The 17,439-nt window shown below is 44.3% G+C and overlaps 1 protein-coding gene and 1 long non-coding RNA gene across 2 annotated transcripts in view; one reads left to right on the top strand and one right to left on the bottom strand.

Moving 5' to 3' along the window:
• Positions 1-17,439, top strand: part of LOC134793036 (uncharacterized) — an 814,647-nt gene that overhangs the window by 207,072 nt on the left and 590,136 nt on the right. The window lies entirely within an intron of this gene.
• LOC134793031 (nuclear receptor-binding protein homolog) overlaps positions 2,312-17,439 on the bottom strand; it is a 59,123-nt gene continuing 43,995 nt past the window's right edge. Inside the window, exons 2-10 of the mRNA XM_063764558.1 lie at positions 10,937-11,161; positions 10,448-10,578; positions 9,518-9,696; positions 7,912-8,086; positions 7,448-7,566; positions 7,061-7,211; positions 6,436-6,640; positions 2,987-3,106; positions 2,312-2,471 (exon numbers count right to left, since the gene is read on the bottom strand). Coding sequence (XP_063620628.1) covers positions 2,391-2,471; positions 2,987-3,106; positions 6,436-6,640; positions 7,061-7,211; positions 7,448-7,566; positions 7,912-8,086; positions 9,518-9,696; positions 10,448-10,578; positions 10,937-11,161 — 1,386 coding nt within the window. The 3' untranslated portion in view covers positions 2,312-2,390. The remainder of the gene's footprint in view (positions 2,472-2,986; positions 3,107-6,435; positions 6,641-7,060; positions 7,212-7,447; positions 7,567-7,911; positions 8,087-9,517; positions 9,697-10,447; positions 10,579-10,936; positions 11,162-17,439) is intronic.

Raw genomic sequence — 17,439 nt, 5'->3', positions numbered from 1 at the left:
TAGGTGCATCGGAAGTATTAAAGAGGATATTTAGCGCCAATGGCAGAGCGGCTCATGATTAAATGACGAAGACATCCGGTACAACCCTGTCCGGTTTTTTTTGAATATTTACCCTGAACGCTTTGACCTCCGAAGACTGGAACGGACGCTCGCGTTTACAGTTCAATATCGACTTTCGTGCATTCAGGGGGCCAACCGCGAAAATTGAAGTTCTCAAATTGCGGGCATCTTTCTCTGTCACTATTATTACACCTTCATTAGAGTAAAAGAGAAAGATCCCCGCAATTTGCGAATTTCGGTTTTCGCGATAAGCCCCCAGTACGGTTACCATCAGTTTGTCACTGACATAAACGCCGCCGAGAACGTAATTTACTTTCTATACATCTCGCTCGCACTCGCATATTAGTGCAAACGGGATGTATAGAAAGTAAATTACGTTCTCGACGGCGTTTATGTCAGTGACAAACTGATGGTAACCGTACAGTTGGCGATGATGCGCCGCACACGATAGGCGTGGCGTTCACAGGGATAAATGTTTAAAATTCAGCACCGATCAAAGCAAATATGCCATTATTTTTTAGTGACATGACAAAGACAGGTCACAAAGACATTCCATTTACATTTAATGGTGAACTTAACGGCGACAAACGAAGTTGACCTGATTTTACGAGCGACAATTTTATAATCATTTGTCGACGCAACGTAAACGGTCAATGTAACTCCTCGGTTGTCATGTTACTAAGGAGTAGGATCTCTTCGCCAGTTAACTAAAAGCCCCGTAGTAAAGCTTAAAGGTGTCTGATATTAAACAGCTAGTGATACTCATAACCTAAGTAGGTATAACAATAACATTCACACACCAATCCAAAGCGATGTTGGACCACTGTTTCATTTTAAATATGACAATGAAGTAACTATTTGTAGACTTTAAAGACTTTGAATAAAGTTCACAAATGAGTACCTCTGTCTTTTATACTCACTACTTGATGGAATATTTCTAAAAGCCGATTTCAACTATGAATGAAGATTTTAAACGAACTCTGTAACTTTTTACCTGATTCAAAATTACAAGAAATTAGACGTATAGTATTTTCGCTGTCAGGTCTAGATATTGAAAGATGGTTAGAACGTATGGATCAATCGCTCAGTCTAATTTATGTTTTTTCTAAATTAATTATCAGTTGACCTACCATGTTTCTACTAAGTGAAAATCGGCTGAAAGTGAGGATCTATTGACTAAACTAAGAAACAGGATCATGACTAAACAGTACCTCTTGGTTACCCACGGATAACATATACAAACACGCTATACAATAATAGTCCTTATAACCATACCTAAAGGTTTATAATACATTCGTAGGAACACCAGCCTACCTTGGTACCAGCCCAAAAATTCGATCCTTCCGTGGGTTTCCGCAAGTGGTAAATTTAGTACTTACATACGACTCGATTTGCTCGCTTCTATATTAGGCATTCTGTTTACGTATCCAAACATTATAATTTTATATATATTCACCAGACACGCCTAGTTTTAGACTATTTTATTAAGGGGTTGTAAACAAATGACTTTGTTATTATTGCAGACAGTTTCGTAAGAACGATATTTTGAGGCATCACATCTTAAGTAGCCATTGAAAACTGCATGATGTTACGCAGATCGTAAGTCATCTAAGTTTTAGCTATCGACAATGTTCTAAATATCTTTTAATAATGTGACAAATGACATGTGTCAAGGACAATCAAGCGGCGTTTTACAAAATCGCCATTTACATGAGATTGTCGTTGTCACTCGTCACAAATTAAATATGCAATATAGGCATTTTAAGATGTGATACATTGATATTACTTTAAACTTTATTTAAAGTAACAATATGCGTGCCAATTTAACACGAAACCAACCGTTATAGCTGTTGTAAGCGCATACTCGACACTAATCGATTTTCGTTAATTTACCCAAATGGTAAATATGAAAGCGATTTTCAGATCGACTCGTCTGTAAGGGCTCTTTTAGACGGTGCGAGTTTTATTACATTGCGGGATTTGATCAGTCGGATGAATTGGACGTAACCAACAGTCCGCAATGTAACTAAAATAAGTTCGCGCGCCGTCTAAATCAGCCCTAATTCTCTTTTCTGCTCGCGCTCCAAAGAAAAAACTACCTCATAGTTGTGACCAGAGCACGATCATTCACAGAACGGTGACGAGGAGTATAATAACTACTCGCAGTTATATGTGACAAATACAGTACGATAACCACTGGTATTCTGTGCACCTCACGGTGACAAACGGTGTTCGTAGCGCTGTAAACGGTGTTTCTTGTAGGTGTACTAGGCAAGGCTACCTTGTAAGTGGTGAGCGAGGCGTGGGGTCTGGCGGCGCGCCGGCGCGCACTAGCTGGCGAGCTGCGCGCGCGCGCCGAACGAGCTGCGCAGGGACTCCTCCATGAGCCGACACAGTTTGTCGCGGTCAGACTGGAAATAATTCAATAGAATATAATAGAATATACGGTTTTATTGCGTCTTCACTTAAAGTACACCCGAAGAACTATCATTGCCATTAATCATTTGGTTACCTAAGCTTGTATAGGTTCTAATATATCTAGATAAATTAGCTATAAGACTAAATATTTGTACACCTATGTCTATGTGGTAGATCACAGAGTACTGTATCAACTCACTGTCATCTGTATTATAGCCTGTGTTTCACAAATAAAATATTACTTACTTAATTAGTTTAAGTGATTTTAGATTACCTCCTACTACTGAATAATAAGTACAGAATATTTACAGAGAAAACTACTATAAATTATTACTTTATTCATAAACGTCTACTAAAGTTGACAAGCCGATAATAATCGTTTGTTCCTTTCCATCATACGAATACGTCGGAAAGGGACAAACGATTATTATCGGCTTGTCAACTTTAGTAGACGTTTATGAATAAGGGGGTTAATGTTTATATCCCAGAGTGTGTGTTGTCGCCTCACCTCATGTATGAAGCCGAGCTGCACGAGCTCGTGCGCGAGCTTGGGCGCGGAGTCGCGGCGCGTCACGCAGCAGGTGAGCTGGCGGTTCATCTTGTCGTCCATGCGCAGCAGGATCGTCATCTGGCGGACGGGACAAACATTTAACCGGCTCGCGGGAAGGCCCAAGGCCATATTACAGGGTTATATTTATAAAGCTAACCCAATAGGTAGAACACATAACTTAAGATCTTAAATCTCCTATTTCTCCTTCTTACTCTCTTGCTCCACTTTTAGTCTTCTATTAACATAGAGGGGATGGTGTGCAGACTTGCAGGGACACGAAAAATGTCAGGATGGCCGTGTCGGAGATAATGGATTATGTTTTTTCGACGGTTAAATGCTTTTGAGTTTGAATTTAAATATAACTGTGGATGGAGGTATTATCATTGATCATACATAACGAACATTCGATCAAAACGTTTTCCTTTCCCAATTAATTTTTTTTTATTACCGACACGGCCATTCTGATTTCCCACATGCCCTTATACATTTACGATTATTTGAGCTAGATTGAGTTTATTTGAGGCAGCTATCACGGATCCTGAAAGGCCCACAAAATATAACGCACGGGCCATACGCCAGACGCGCGGCTTCGGCGGTCGGGTCATATGTCTCACCAGCAGGTCCTGGTCCTGCGCGGCGTCGTCCTGGGGCTGCAGCGGCGGGTGCGGCTTGAGCGAGCACATCATGTTGACGACGCGCCGCGTCTCCACGTCGCGCGGCTCGGGGGACGCGGCGGGGCGGGGTAGGGTCATATGTCTCACCAGCAGGTCCTGGTCCTGCGCGGCGTCGTCCTGCGGCTGCAGCGGGGGGTGCGGCTTGAGCGAGCACATCATGTTGACGACGCGCCGCGTCTCCACGTCGCGCGGCTCGGGGGACGCGGCGGGGCGGGGTAGGGTCATATGTCTCACCAGCAGGTCCTGGTCCTGCGCGGCGTCGTCCTGCGGCTGCAGCGGGGGGTGCGGCTTGAGCGAGCACATCATGTTGACGACGCGCCGCGTCTCCACGTCGCGCGGCTCGGGGGACGCGGCGGGGCGGGGTAGGGTCATATGTCTCACCAGCAGGTCCTGGTCCTGCGCGGCGTCGTCCTGCGGCTGCAGCGGGGGGTGCGGCTTGAGCGAGCACATCATGTTGACGACGCGCCGCGTCTCCACGTCGCGCGGCTCGGGGGACGCGGCGGGGCGGGGTAGGGTCATATGTCTCACCAGCAGGTCCTGGTCCTGCGCGGCGTCGTCCTGCGGCTGCAGCGGGGGGTGCGGCTTGAGCGAGCACATCATGTTGACGACGCGCCGCGTCTCCACGTCGCGCGGCTCGGGGGACGCGGCGGGGCGGGGTAGGGTCATATGTCTCACCAGCAGGTCCTGGTCCTGCGCGGCGTCGTCCTGCGGCTGCAGCGGGGGGTGCGGCTTGAGCGAGCACATCATGTTGACGACGCGCCGCGTCTTCACGTCGCGCGGCTCGGGGGACGCGGCGGGGCGGGGTAGGGTCATATGTCTCACCAGCAGGTCCTGGTCCTGCGCGGCGTCGTCCTGCGGCTGCAGCGGGGGGTGCGGCTTGAGCGAGCACATCATGTTGACGACGCGCCGCGTCTCCACGTCGCGCGGCTCGGGGGACGCGGCGGGGCGGGGTAGGGTCATATGTCTCACCAGCAGGTCCTGGTCCTGCGCGGCGTCGTCCTGCGGCTGCAGCGGGGGATGCGGCTTGAGCGAGCACATCATGTTGACGACGCGCCGCGTCTCCACGTCGCGCGGCTCGGGGGACGCGGCGGGGCGGGGTAGGGTCATATGTCTCACCAGCAGGTCCTGGTCCTGCGCGTCGTCGTCCTGCGGCTGCAGCGGGGGGTGCGGCTTGAGCGAGCACATCATGTTGACGACGCGCCGCGTCTCCACGTCGCGCGGCTCGGGGGACGCGGCGGGGCGGGGTAGGGTCATATGTCTCACCAGCAGGTCCTGGTCCTGCGCGGCGTCGTCCTGCGGCTGCAGCGGGGGGTGCGGCTTGAGCGAGCACATCATGTTGACGACGCGCCGCGTCTCCACGTCGCGCGGCTCGGGGGACGCGGCGGGGCGGGGTAGGGTCATATGTCTCACCAGCAGGTCCTGGTCCTGCGCGGCGTCGTCCTGCGGCTGCAGCGGGGGGTGCGGCTTGAGCGAGCACATCATGTTGACGACGCGCCGCGTCTCCACGTCGCGCGGCTCGGGGGACGCGGCGGGGCGGGGTAGGGTCATATGTCTCACCAGCAGGTCCTGGTCCTGCGCGGCGTCGTCCTGCGGCTGCAGCGGGGGGTGCGGCTTGAGCGAGCACATCATGTTGACGACGCGCCGCGTCTCCACGTCGCGCGGCTCGGGGGACGCGGCGGGGCGGGGTAGGGTCATATGTCTCACCAGCAGGTCCTGGTCCTGCGCGGCGTCGTCCTGCGGCTGCAGCGGGGGGTGCGGCTTGAGCGAGCACATCATGTTGACGACGCGCCGCGTCTCCACGTCGCGCGGCTCGGGGGACGCGGCGGGGCGGGGTAGGGTCATATGTCTCACCAGCAGGTCCTGGTCCTGCGCGGCGTCGTCCTGCGGCTGCAGCGGGGGGTGCGGCTTGAGCGAGCACATCATGTTGACGACGCGCCGCGTCTCCACGTCGCGCGGCTCGGGGGACGCGGCGGGGCGGGGTAGGGTCATATGTCTCACCAGCAGGTCCTGGTCCTGCGCGGCGTCGTCCTGCGGCTGCAGCGGGGGGTGCGGCTTGAGCGAGCACATCATGTTGACGACGCGCCGCGTCTCCACGTCGCGCGGCTCGGGGGACGCGGCGGGGCGGGGTAGGGTCATATGTCTCACCAGCAGGTCCTGGTCCTGCGCGGCGTCGTCCTGCGGCTGCAGCGGGGGGTGCGGCTTGAGCGAGCACATCATGTTGACGACGCGCCGCGTCTCCACGTCGCGCGGCTCGGGGGACGCGGCGGGGCGGGGTAGGGTCATATGTCTCACCAGCAGGTCCTGGTCCTGCGCGGCGTCGTCCTGCGGCTGCAGCGGGGGGTGCGGCTTGAGCGAGCACATCATGTTGACGACGCGCCGCGTCTCCACGTCGCGCGGCTCGGGGGACGCGGCGGGGCGGGGTAGGGTCATATGTCTCACCAGCAGGTCCTGGTCCTGCGCGGCGTCGTCCTGCGGCTGCAGCGGGGGGTGCGGCTTGAGCGAGCACATCATGTTGACGACGCGCCGCGTCTCCACGTCGCGCGGCTCGGGGGACGCGGCGGGGCGGGGTAGGGTCATATGTCTCACCAGCAGGTCCTGGTCCTGCGCGGCGTCGTCCTGCGGCTGCAGCGGGGGGTGCGGCTTGAGCGAGCACATCATGTTGACGACGCGCCGCGTCTCCACGTCGCGCGGCTCGGGGGACGCGGCGGGGCGGGGTAGGGTCATATGTCTCACCAGCAGGTCCTGGTCCTGCGCGGCGTCGTCCTGCGGCTGCAGCGGGGGGTGCGGCTTGAGCGAGCACATCATGTTGACGACGCGCCGCGTCTCCACGTCGCGCGGCTCGGGGGACGCGGCGGGCGCGGGGTCGGGCGCGAGCGGGGACGCGGCGCGGCCGTTGCTGCTGCGGTACCCGTACGCCGTCAGCGGGTAGATGCCGTATCTGACAATATAAACACGAGGTTGTTACATTAGTTATCACGTTAACGAACTTTGACTGCGCAGTGGCGTTCGCTATAGGCTGTCCGATGTTTGCGACGAATTTAATGTGTCGTGTCGTAGCGATGAGAGGCGCATACCGCCCCCGCCTAAAGGAAGATATATTCATTAGAACGACATACATTTTATTTAAGTTTAGTTTCAGCGTTTCTCGAATAAAGGTCCTTCTCTTCTATTATATAGACATGATTCATCACTTAGTTAACGTCTTCCACAAACTTCTCAAATACTGCCTAAAGCTAAGACAAATCTTGAAAGGTCAATTGCCCGCCGGACCCACACGAGGTGAACACTTCGCCACTCACTTTTATAAGACATCGAAGAATGAGGGCGTCCTCCGATATCTTTAATTATAAACACTTACTTGACATCCTCGACGAATTTCTCGAGTTTCTCCTGGTGCGGAGGTAGATCTCGAACTGTAATCTCGTGTAACTCCCCACCGCGAACACACGTGGCGAGCGCTTCGCCATTCGAACTGACTACCTCATCTGTTATCGTTTCCGATATATTTGCTGGAAAATAACACAAAAGCATCATTAAGTATTAAGTATCTTTCGACCTCCAATAAAAATTAGTGCAGTTTAAAATTCATGTCCATTCATTCCAAAAAGGCAGCGCGAGTTGTATCTATAAAATATTCTTAGCGAATAAGAGGGTTCAGATAGGAGAAAGGTTAAGAGGATCAGTATCCGAACTTCACTATTGCTATATTCCGGTACCTCCTGTTCTTGCCTACCAGTTTACGTACCTGAGGTGTTGACGAGCGTGTGTGCAGCGAGTAGCTTCAGTGAGTGAACTTCGAAAAGTAGCGGGTGGAAGAGGAGCTCTCGCGCCGTTGGCCTCTGTGCTGGGTCCTTGTTTATACACCTGCAAGAAGAAAATACTGAATACAAAATCTGCCATAGCTGGATAAAGGCTCAGATAAACGGTCCGAGAACTCCAACCAATCCAATCGATCGATCAAACTCCACGAAGAAACGGGACACACGCCAGTTCTCTGGCAGTCTATATGAGCCTTTGGAGGCTGTTCTTTATCACATCATCTGGCAATACTTGGTAGTAATAAGTAACGCTCCCTGTCAATGTCGAGTCTATATTTAGTATTCAAAGTCCATACATTTGTTTTCGCGATGGTCTGAAATTCTTAAGACAAATTCGTGGAAAGTCACTGGAAGTTGAGAGAATTAGTAGAAGCTTTTAATACACATTTACCTATAAATAAAGTCCTTCTGCCTCGGCTCCTCCAGCGACTCAACAGTGCGCGCGATATGTTCGTCCGTGACATGACTCCCAGAGTCCCCGTTGCCCTGGATCTCTAATGCCGCCGTCTCCAATGCGCACATCCCGAAGGAATATATGTCCATGGCTGGGGTCACCATTTGTGATGCTGTAAAGAAAGAGTTTTAATATTGTTTATTCTGGTGATCTCAAAAGAAGCTGGTCTGTGATTTGTTGCAGAAATACCACATTTAAAGTGCGTCTTCAGAGCACCTACGTAAAGTTATTGAATTTGTTTTTTGTGTGCATACTTCAATAAATTTTCTTAAGATGGAGGTATAGGTGCAAATGGTGGAATGACTAAAAACTAGAAAGGCTTTTGCAACTACCATATGACCCAGCTACTTTTGAGGGTGATCAATAATATCGTGAATTTTTCTTTGAAAGATGGTATTTGTGTTTTAAAATTTGTGCGGTCCTATGTCATAATATTTTTTTAATATCTCGTCGTTGCGTATTTCATTACCTCCAACTTCAGCTGATTGTCACCGAGTTAATCGAGTGTTATAAACACATACATACTTGTGTAATAATGAGACAGAATTTATTGAGGCGTATGAATTGCCAATGGTGCGTGATGTGGAAATTGTGTTCGTATTACTAACGTACCGTTTTCCATCCCAATTTGGGCTGTTTCATTGGAAACACACAAAAATATTTAGAATTTTGATCATCAGACCAATTTATAGAGAAAAAATGAAGGACTGATATAAATCTATAAAATATGGTTGAATAGTGATCGATTATAGCAAAGTGCAAACAAAAACGATGATTTACATAAAAAATATACAACGTGTCCCAAAATTCAACGATAAGCTGGCACCAGAAGATGGACCTGCTCATGACTACGCGAGGAAAAAAAAGAAAAAATATAATCTCAATTTATTATGGAATTACAAAAAAAAATTAAAATCGACACCCCTAGTGGTATGTTTAAAATAATAAAAAAAATTGAAAAAAAAAAATTGAAAAATTGTAGACATGGTCGTTAAACATACCACTAGGGATGTCGATTTTTTTTTGTAATTCCATAATAAATTGAGATATATATTTTTTTCTTTTTTTTCCTCGAGCAGTCATGAGCAGGTCCATCTTCTGGTGCCAGCTTATCGTTGAATTTTGGAACACGTGGTATACGGAAAATTGAAAAATGACACATCAAAGTAACAATATTATTCAATAGTTTTAATTATTTTAAAACTAACAAATATGGCCTGATAGGGATAATTTAAAAAAATTTAACTTCGTACAACAGAAACATCTAACATATATCTTCACAGATTATTATTATCAGTTGTTATATATTTTATTTATGAAGTATGGCAGCAGTTTTAACTCCCAAGATCTTCCTTTGTGATTTTCTTAATAAAATAAAAAAAGTGAAAAATTAACGCCAGAAGATTTTGCTTTGCCTTATATATCTCATAAGGGGATATCACAGGTACCCACCGAATAAATCATGCTGAATAATGGTCAGCTCCTAGCGGTTCTCCTGACGAATTACTTTTCAAAATACCAAATGGATGTAGTAGTCACTTACAAGCATATTCCGGCGCAATAAGATGCATGTTTCGCATATTCTCCCGACAGGTTTTGACGTGGTGGTGGATCGCGTCCGGGGCGACGGAGCCGATTTTCACCAGACCGTTGTGCTGGATGAAGATCGTGTCGCACGTGAGGTTCCCGTGGACTATGGGGGGCACGCAGCCGTGGAGGTAGCTGGGAAGGAGTTAATATTGTACCAATATACCTATAATATAAAATATTAGGCAGCAACAACGGTCTTTGGATAACAGTCAGACAACTTTATTACTATAACGGGAAATTAAAAACTCATGAAAGGAAATAAGGAAAAAAACAGGAGAAGAGAGTTTGGGGAGGTTTTGCTTTGACTTGGAAGGAAAACAAATATGGTCGATTTTAATCCAGTTTGCAATCAAGCCAGTAGTTACAGGGTCAGTTTCGAGTTATAAACATTTCTTTTGGTTTTGAAAATTAACCTTAGACTGTTTGGGAATATTGAATGTAAGTTTATGGAAGAGACATTAATTTAGGAGGTGAATTATCACTGACACGATTATGACTTGCGTTGCGAGTTGCGAGCATGACCAAATAGTTTTCGTGGTAAGTGCAAAAATTAACAAGCCTCCTGGCTTAAAATCAATTTGCCACCTGTAGATGTCGACTACTGATTTAACGCAAGACAAAACTTCCAGTATATGGTATCGTCTTGGGTCGTCCCATTCCTTTTTCGTCAAGTTCTTAAATTAGTCCTATTCTGCTTTCGTCACTCATTCTACATTCGTCACAATCGTCGGTGGCTTTCAATGTAGAACGAGTGACGAAAGCAGAATAGGACTAATTTAAGAACTTGACGAAAAACGAATCGGACGACCCAAGACGATACCCACTATATATCCTTCGAACTGAATTGAAAGTGTGTAAATCCGTTAATATAAAGGTTTCATACCTTAGCGCAGATAAAATCTGTGTACACCACCTTTTCCACGCTTGGAGTGGGAGTCGTTTGACATTGCGTTTCGTCCTTTTCAGGAACTGTTTTAGAGAGCCGCATGACATGTATTCTGTTATGAATATCACCTGCAATCAAACAGAAATCGATTGTAGACACACTTTTATGTAAACTACTTAGCAATGAAAACGGATCGTGTTATACGGGAATTCTGCTTAATTGGAATACATTTTCATAGCTCTTGAGTGTATTTTATCTTCATAGTTCGTGTTTAGCAGCAGTAGACATCTTCTCTTATTTGACTACAATTCCGCCTAGTCAGATTATAGAAGACTATCTGTATGTAATGCTCATGTGCCTAGTGCATCATCATTATCATTTTAGCCTCCAGTCGCCCACTGCTGAGCATAGACCACTCTTCGTGTACGCCCCTTATGGTACCTAGTACATTATTTAAGAATTGGACCTCGTTCTCAAGTTACTTACTCTGGGCTTATCATTGTGCGTATCCGTCCAGTACCGATGGAACTTGACTATGTTGGGGTGTTCCAGCCTGGTCAGGTTATCAAACACCATCTGTATCTTATCCTCCTGGGCCTTGAAGTTTTTCCTCTCGGAGAACTGGACCTCATTCCAGACGACTTCGACGCCCTCTTCTGTGTCCATGGCGAGGTGCGCGCAGTCGATGCCGGGGACATCACGCTGTTCCACCTGGAAATAGAACAAATAATTGAGAATTCGTGTCATATCAAAAAAAGTGACTCAAAAAACGGTTACGAATAATATTTATAAAATATTATTATTATTTATTATATTATTCGGAATGAATTCCTGTGTATTTAAAATACTTTTCACGGCATACTATTCGTTGCTTATTAGCTAAGGTTCTTCGAGCCACAAGAGTAAAAACGGTTCCAGTGAGTTTGAAGAAAAAGCCGAGCGGCACCTCTCTTCTTCTCGTTAAGTAAATTACTATGAATGACAATCTAGCATCAATTTGGCACCTCTTTGGATCCTACTATTAGAATACGTTTTCTATTATGTAACTTATAGGTTTGAAACCAAAAACCACACCGTTTTGTGACATTATGAAAAAGCCATTCGTTTCTGATTAACTTCTGTTTAGGTACCTAATTTGAATACCCTGTTTTGCCTGAACAAAGCCCAATCGCATTTGTTATTCAAGGCCTCACGGAACCCATCTGATCAGCATTGCCAGGGCACGCGAGACTATACTAGGGCTAGCAGAATAGCATGCCGGAACTCTGGAATATCGGACCGATTTTTACGATATTAAAATAGGTGCCGGAATTGAAGAGGATCCATATCGAAATATCGGATTGGATTATTGGATTTTATTGTTTAATTTTATAAATATTGGTGAAACCTGTAAAATATTTGAAAACGTTGTTGGCACAGAAAATGTATTGATTATGTTAATGAATTGTGATATTGTAACAAAGTATTATTTTCATCGACTAGGTATTTGACCGATGATTACCTTAAAAAAAGAATTTTAAATGTTTTCTTCCAGACAACCTTTAGATAGCAGAAATCTATTGTTTGAATTTATCTCAACTTTTCTACGACTTCGGAATATCATTAGGAATTGCTACGGAATATCATTGAAACGCCCTGTCGTTTCATTTAAATTTTATATCTGATAACCCTGCGACAATCGGTAAATTGCCGATCGGGCAATCATTCAATTGTGGCCATTTACCGCCCACATAGGTAAGTAAAAGTTTCATCCACCATTCTTTACCAACTAACATGCTACGTTTTGTATCCAAAGCGTATAGAACAACTCAATGAAAGAAGGTCGTATGTGACGCAGTTTATAAAGTAGAATATGGCTGTTTGGATATATGGTTATGTTAGTGGGGAGCCACGGTATGCAGAACGGGATTGGTTGAATAGGTTGATGGGAGTTGTCGTTGAATTTTGATTAGTTGATGATATGATTGGTAATAAAACTTTAAAGTGGTGTTTGATTTAAGATAAAAATCACCCAAAGCGGGTTGGATACCTCACAACTACTTGGCTGATGGTATATTCGTTACTTCCCGAAGGAAAAGTGTAAAAATATATAGGATAACAATGAGAAAAACTTCATGTTATGAAGTCGGCGTGTGTGGTATGGAAACATACCGGACAGACTATAGAGAAATTGACAAACGTAATTTGTTTTTAAAACGTTTAGTAACACAAGGCAGTAGTAACCCGTATTACCCCCAAGGTATCTATGTATTGTATAGTTAGCGTAACTTGATTGCATGGAAACGGCTAATTTGGTGGTGGGTTCGTGTCAGTCTTAATGGTTTCTTGTGTAATACGATTTTAAATAAATTTTGTATCTAATGTCATTGCTTTTATTCTGTGTTCTACCTTCTATTCCATTACTGTCCTAATTTTCTTCACCTTTTACATAGACCTACCCCACCAAATCGGAAAATGAGGCCAAGTTCGGTACAAGAAGTTTTCCGGTTGCGATAATGGGGTCGATTTGTGGCCCCAACCCAACCCGCACCCTTTTTGTAACTGTGTCAATGGGCTTTGTAGAGCCACCTAGTATGTCAACCTAGTATGTGATAATGAGGTCAATATTACCTGAGTCACCTTAGATACAGATGTAGTTCATATTTATTTTCCATCGTATTTTCACGGAAACGTAGGAACGTGTCTTGCTATTTCAGTTAGTCTCGGTACAAAAAGTACTGAGGTTGACTGAAGTAGCATTACAATACGAACGTTTCCGAGAAAATACGATGGAAAACAATTATGCACTACATCTGCACCAGGTGGTGGTGCTTCATTCTACTTTTTATTCGACCTTTTTTGGCAAAAAAACAATTATCGTATCAGTTTAAAAAGAGCAGCGGAGTCGTACTTTGAAATCCATTAAATCGCTTTTTCTGTGCGGAGGACGGCCATCTTACTTTTAAATCCTTCATTATTATAATTTGTTAATATAGCGGCAATAGAAAAACATCCCTGAGAGGATTTCAGGTGTCTATACATTTTACGATTCTTGAGATAAAAGCCTGCTAACATACGGGTACGAGTAGATCTAGTAATACATCGTTTGTTACACACCATTTTAAAACATAAGACATGATTTGTTGAGGCAGATTTGATAAATCCTGTTTATTATGCTATAAAATTAAGAATAAATGTATTAGGAAAGTAAAAACATTACTATCTTTTTCTCTTTAACATAAAGTGTAAAAATGCATTATAACAAGTAACTGCCGCATGTCAATTTTGCGTCATATCCCATCGCAATAAGACCAGTATCGTATAGATATATTTGAAGCCGCTCTCTCCGCACGCGATCATTACTGAACGATTGATGACCGGTGATCGTCAGTGTCAAGATCATAGCAGTGAAAGTTGATTTAGTACATCAGCACGTTTGAGACTCAGCAAGTAAGAGTAAAAGTTTATTTCTGAGTCATATTCGCAAATATTCTTCCTTATCTTATAATAGTTGTAATGATATAAAAGACATCAGAATAGGGATGTGCCGTTCTCGAAAATTTCCCGAGAACAGAGAAATCTATCGGAAACGTTCTCGGAAATGTTCTCTGAGAGTTTTACCCTTTCGTCGCAAAAGCGATGAGTCTTTTGTTTAATTAATCGCTTAGTGTAGGAGATAAAGACAAATACCATGGAAGCATAAAAGCGAATGCTTGGCACCATTCATAGCAATATAAAAAATAATACTAATTGATAAAAAAAAAACCAGGAGTAAAACAACACAAAATTGCCCAAACAAGTTATTTGAGGCAAAAGGTATACCTTTTGCCTCAAACTTAAAAAAAGTAAATATGTCATTCCCTTTAAAAAAATAAGATTGTTTATAACTTATTTATGCTTATAAGAGAACGTTCTCAAGAAAGTTGGAAATTTTCCGGAAATTCCTTCGGAAAATAATTCTCAGAAACGAGAACGTTCTTATCGGCACATCACTACATCAGAACTCAGAACATCCCATTTCGGGAGTCGGTGAGTCTAGACGTCTGTGAATTAGGCTTTAACTAGGTACCATCGCGCACACTGTTAACTGTACACCGGTGGACCGTATGCCTTTTTGTAATAAGGTCCACCGATGTACAGTTAGGAGTGTTGCTGTTTGTACATTATATGCCCGAATATCTCGCCCGCTTAGCAACTTCTGCCGGCTGACTGTAATGTAATATGGACATGAGTAACAGGCCTATTCGGATTTCGAGTTAATTACAAGATCTTGAGACGATTTAGAGATCAACTAGATCTACATTAGATATCGACTAGATGTGACTTGGATATCTAAGTCATAACTTGTCGAAATCGTTCAAGAGGTCCTCCAGAATCGCGGAAACGTCAAATTTGACATATCTACCTTACAAATATCTTTAAATTCTCCATATCGTAACTTCTTGATGTCTAATAGATATCTATTTAATTTATTTTCCGAATCGAACCGTAAGGCACGTCACACATGATAATTATTTTTAGCATACGACAGACGCTAAGATTTGCAAATATTTACTCCGAGGCCGATAGGTATACATATACAAGAGCCTAACCTCCAACAAAATGTATAAGTAAATATCAACTCTATAGTCATAAGCATAAGACTTAAATTATAAGCGAACATGTAAGATGGAATGTTTTGTTAGGTCAGGAATTGTACCCATAACGAGTTATCGTAATGGGAAATAGTCTGCATATTTGTATAAAAATAAAACCTGGGCTATAACCGCGAAAATCGAAGTTCGCAAATTGCGGGCATTTTTCTCTGTCACTCTAATTACGCCTTCATCGGAGTAAAAGAGAAAGATCCCCGCAATTTGCGAAATTCGGTTTTCGCGGTAGCCCCTCTGTCGTAGGACGGCTATATGGAATCTAACAAGTCTAACAAGTTGTACCGAAGATGTATGTAAGATACTTTACTTTATGACCTTAAGTATGTAAATAAAACCCACCAAGTGCGAGTCGGACTCGCGCACAAAGGGTTCCGTACCATTACGCGAAAAACGGCAAAAAAATCACGTTTGTTGTATTGGAGCCCCACTTAACTAAATCCACAGTCATAACTAGGCTACCTAGTGCAGAAATCCAACACTAAATGACGACAATAGAAGAAGACAATACGGCCCGATTCGAAGTTTAAGATACGTCAATTAATAGATCTAGAAACGATATGGATTAGATATGTCAGTGTCAAATGTGACGTTTCTTCAAACAAAAACGTCACTTTTGACACTGACACATCTAATCCAATTCCATATCGTTTCTATATCTATTAATTGACGTATTATTATTAATTGACGTACTTAAAGTTTGAATCGGGCAGATACTTAATTAACAAGTCAAAACTCTTAGAACTAAACCGGGCCATTCATTCAGACAAGAGACAGGAACAACAAAGAATGAATTAAAGCTTTAAAGAATGAATTAAGTACCTACTGAATGAGTTTCAAGTAGTGATGAGATATCGTTTCTATATCTATTAATTGACGTATTATTATTAATTGACGTACTTAAAGTTTGAATCGGGCAGATACTTAATTAACAAGTCAAAACTCTTAGTACTAAACCGGGCCATTCATTCAGACAAGAGACAGGAACAACAAAGAATGAATGAAAGCTTTAAAGAATGAATTAAGTACCTACTGAATGAGTTTCAAGTAGTGATGAGCCGCTCTCTGAAATGTTACCGGAAATTTGATTTTCTAGCCATTTGTGTTAATGTGTCTTATATGAAAGAAAGCTTCCAATAATCTCGGTTAACTTTCGATATCGCTGGGAAATATTGTTGTGGAAATATCAGTGAACCCACCAACATTCAAAAATAAAAACAACGAAAGAGGTTTTACCAGAATAAGCATTTAGTTATGTGCGTACTTCCAGTTCTCACCTACGGTGCTCAGACCTGGTCATTGACGGAAGCTCAGAAGTCCAAACTCGGGGTTTGCCAGAGAGCTATGGAGCGCAGCATATTAGGTGTAAAATTAAGAGATCGAGTCCGAAACACCACGCTGCGCTCTAAGACTCGAATAATGGACGTAGCTCGGAAAGCGGCCAAGTTAAAATGGGACTGGGCTGGTCATGTCTGCCGAATGCCGGACGACTTGTGGGCCAAGTTAACCACAGAGTGGGAGCCCCACGAGTCTAACCGGGGAGCCGGCAGGCCTCGTCGGCGATGGCGGGATAACTTGGACTCCTTCTTGAGAGGCTGGCCAGATATTGCACTAAATAGAGACGAGTGGAGGAAGAGGGCTTTGCCCAGCAGTGGGACACAGTGGGCTCTGAATAATAAATAAATACTAATAATAAAGCATTTAGTTATGTTTTATTAAATACAAGCATTTAAGGTTAAAATATTTCAAGAACATCATATTTATTTTTCTTATGTAGAAAATATTATTTCCAGGGGCAAAGAAATATCACCGGAAAATCCTTCTTGGGTATACCCATTCCTGTAGGGCATCACTAGACGTTCCAACTCAATTTGTAAATTAATTAACATCTAACACAAAAATCGCGAACAATACTTAATTGAATTGTCTGGAAAGAAGAGAGGCATATTTGGGTCGCGATTTCAGGCAACTCTCGATTGATTCTCGGAACAAACCCTGCAGTTGAACGGTTGAATAGGGTTGCCATATAAAAAAAAATATATATATACGAAAGTCAGGACATCATCCTAAAAACCCTGATATTTCTTGATGACAGTTTTGAATGATTCACGCGGTTAGGATATATACGAGCTCGAAAGCAATACAAAAGGTAATCACGGTCAATATCCCGGTCGACATAAGTCTAGTGATTTCTTGGATGTTCTTTCTCTAAACAGTTTTGGATGTTTTGGGCTAGTACCCATTCAATTTGCCACCATTTAGCTACAGCATTTTCGGTTTCTTACAAACCCTGACATTCACAAGTCCCCCCCGCAATCCTGACAAATAACCAAAAATCCTAATATGTTAGGCGAAATCCTG

The sequence above is a fragment of the Cydia splendana genome, chromosome 8 (assembly GCF_910591565.1).
Source record: "Cydia splendana chromosome 8, ilCydSple1.2, whole genome shotgun sequence".
Taxonomy (NCBI): domain Eukaryota; kingdom Metazoa; phylum Arthropoda; class Insecta; order Lepidoptera; family Tortricidae; genus Cydia; species Cydia splendana.
This window is presented reverse-complemented; position numbering and strand designations above follow the sequence as displayed.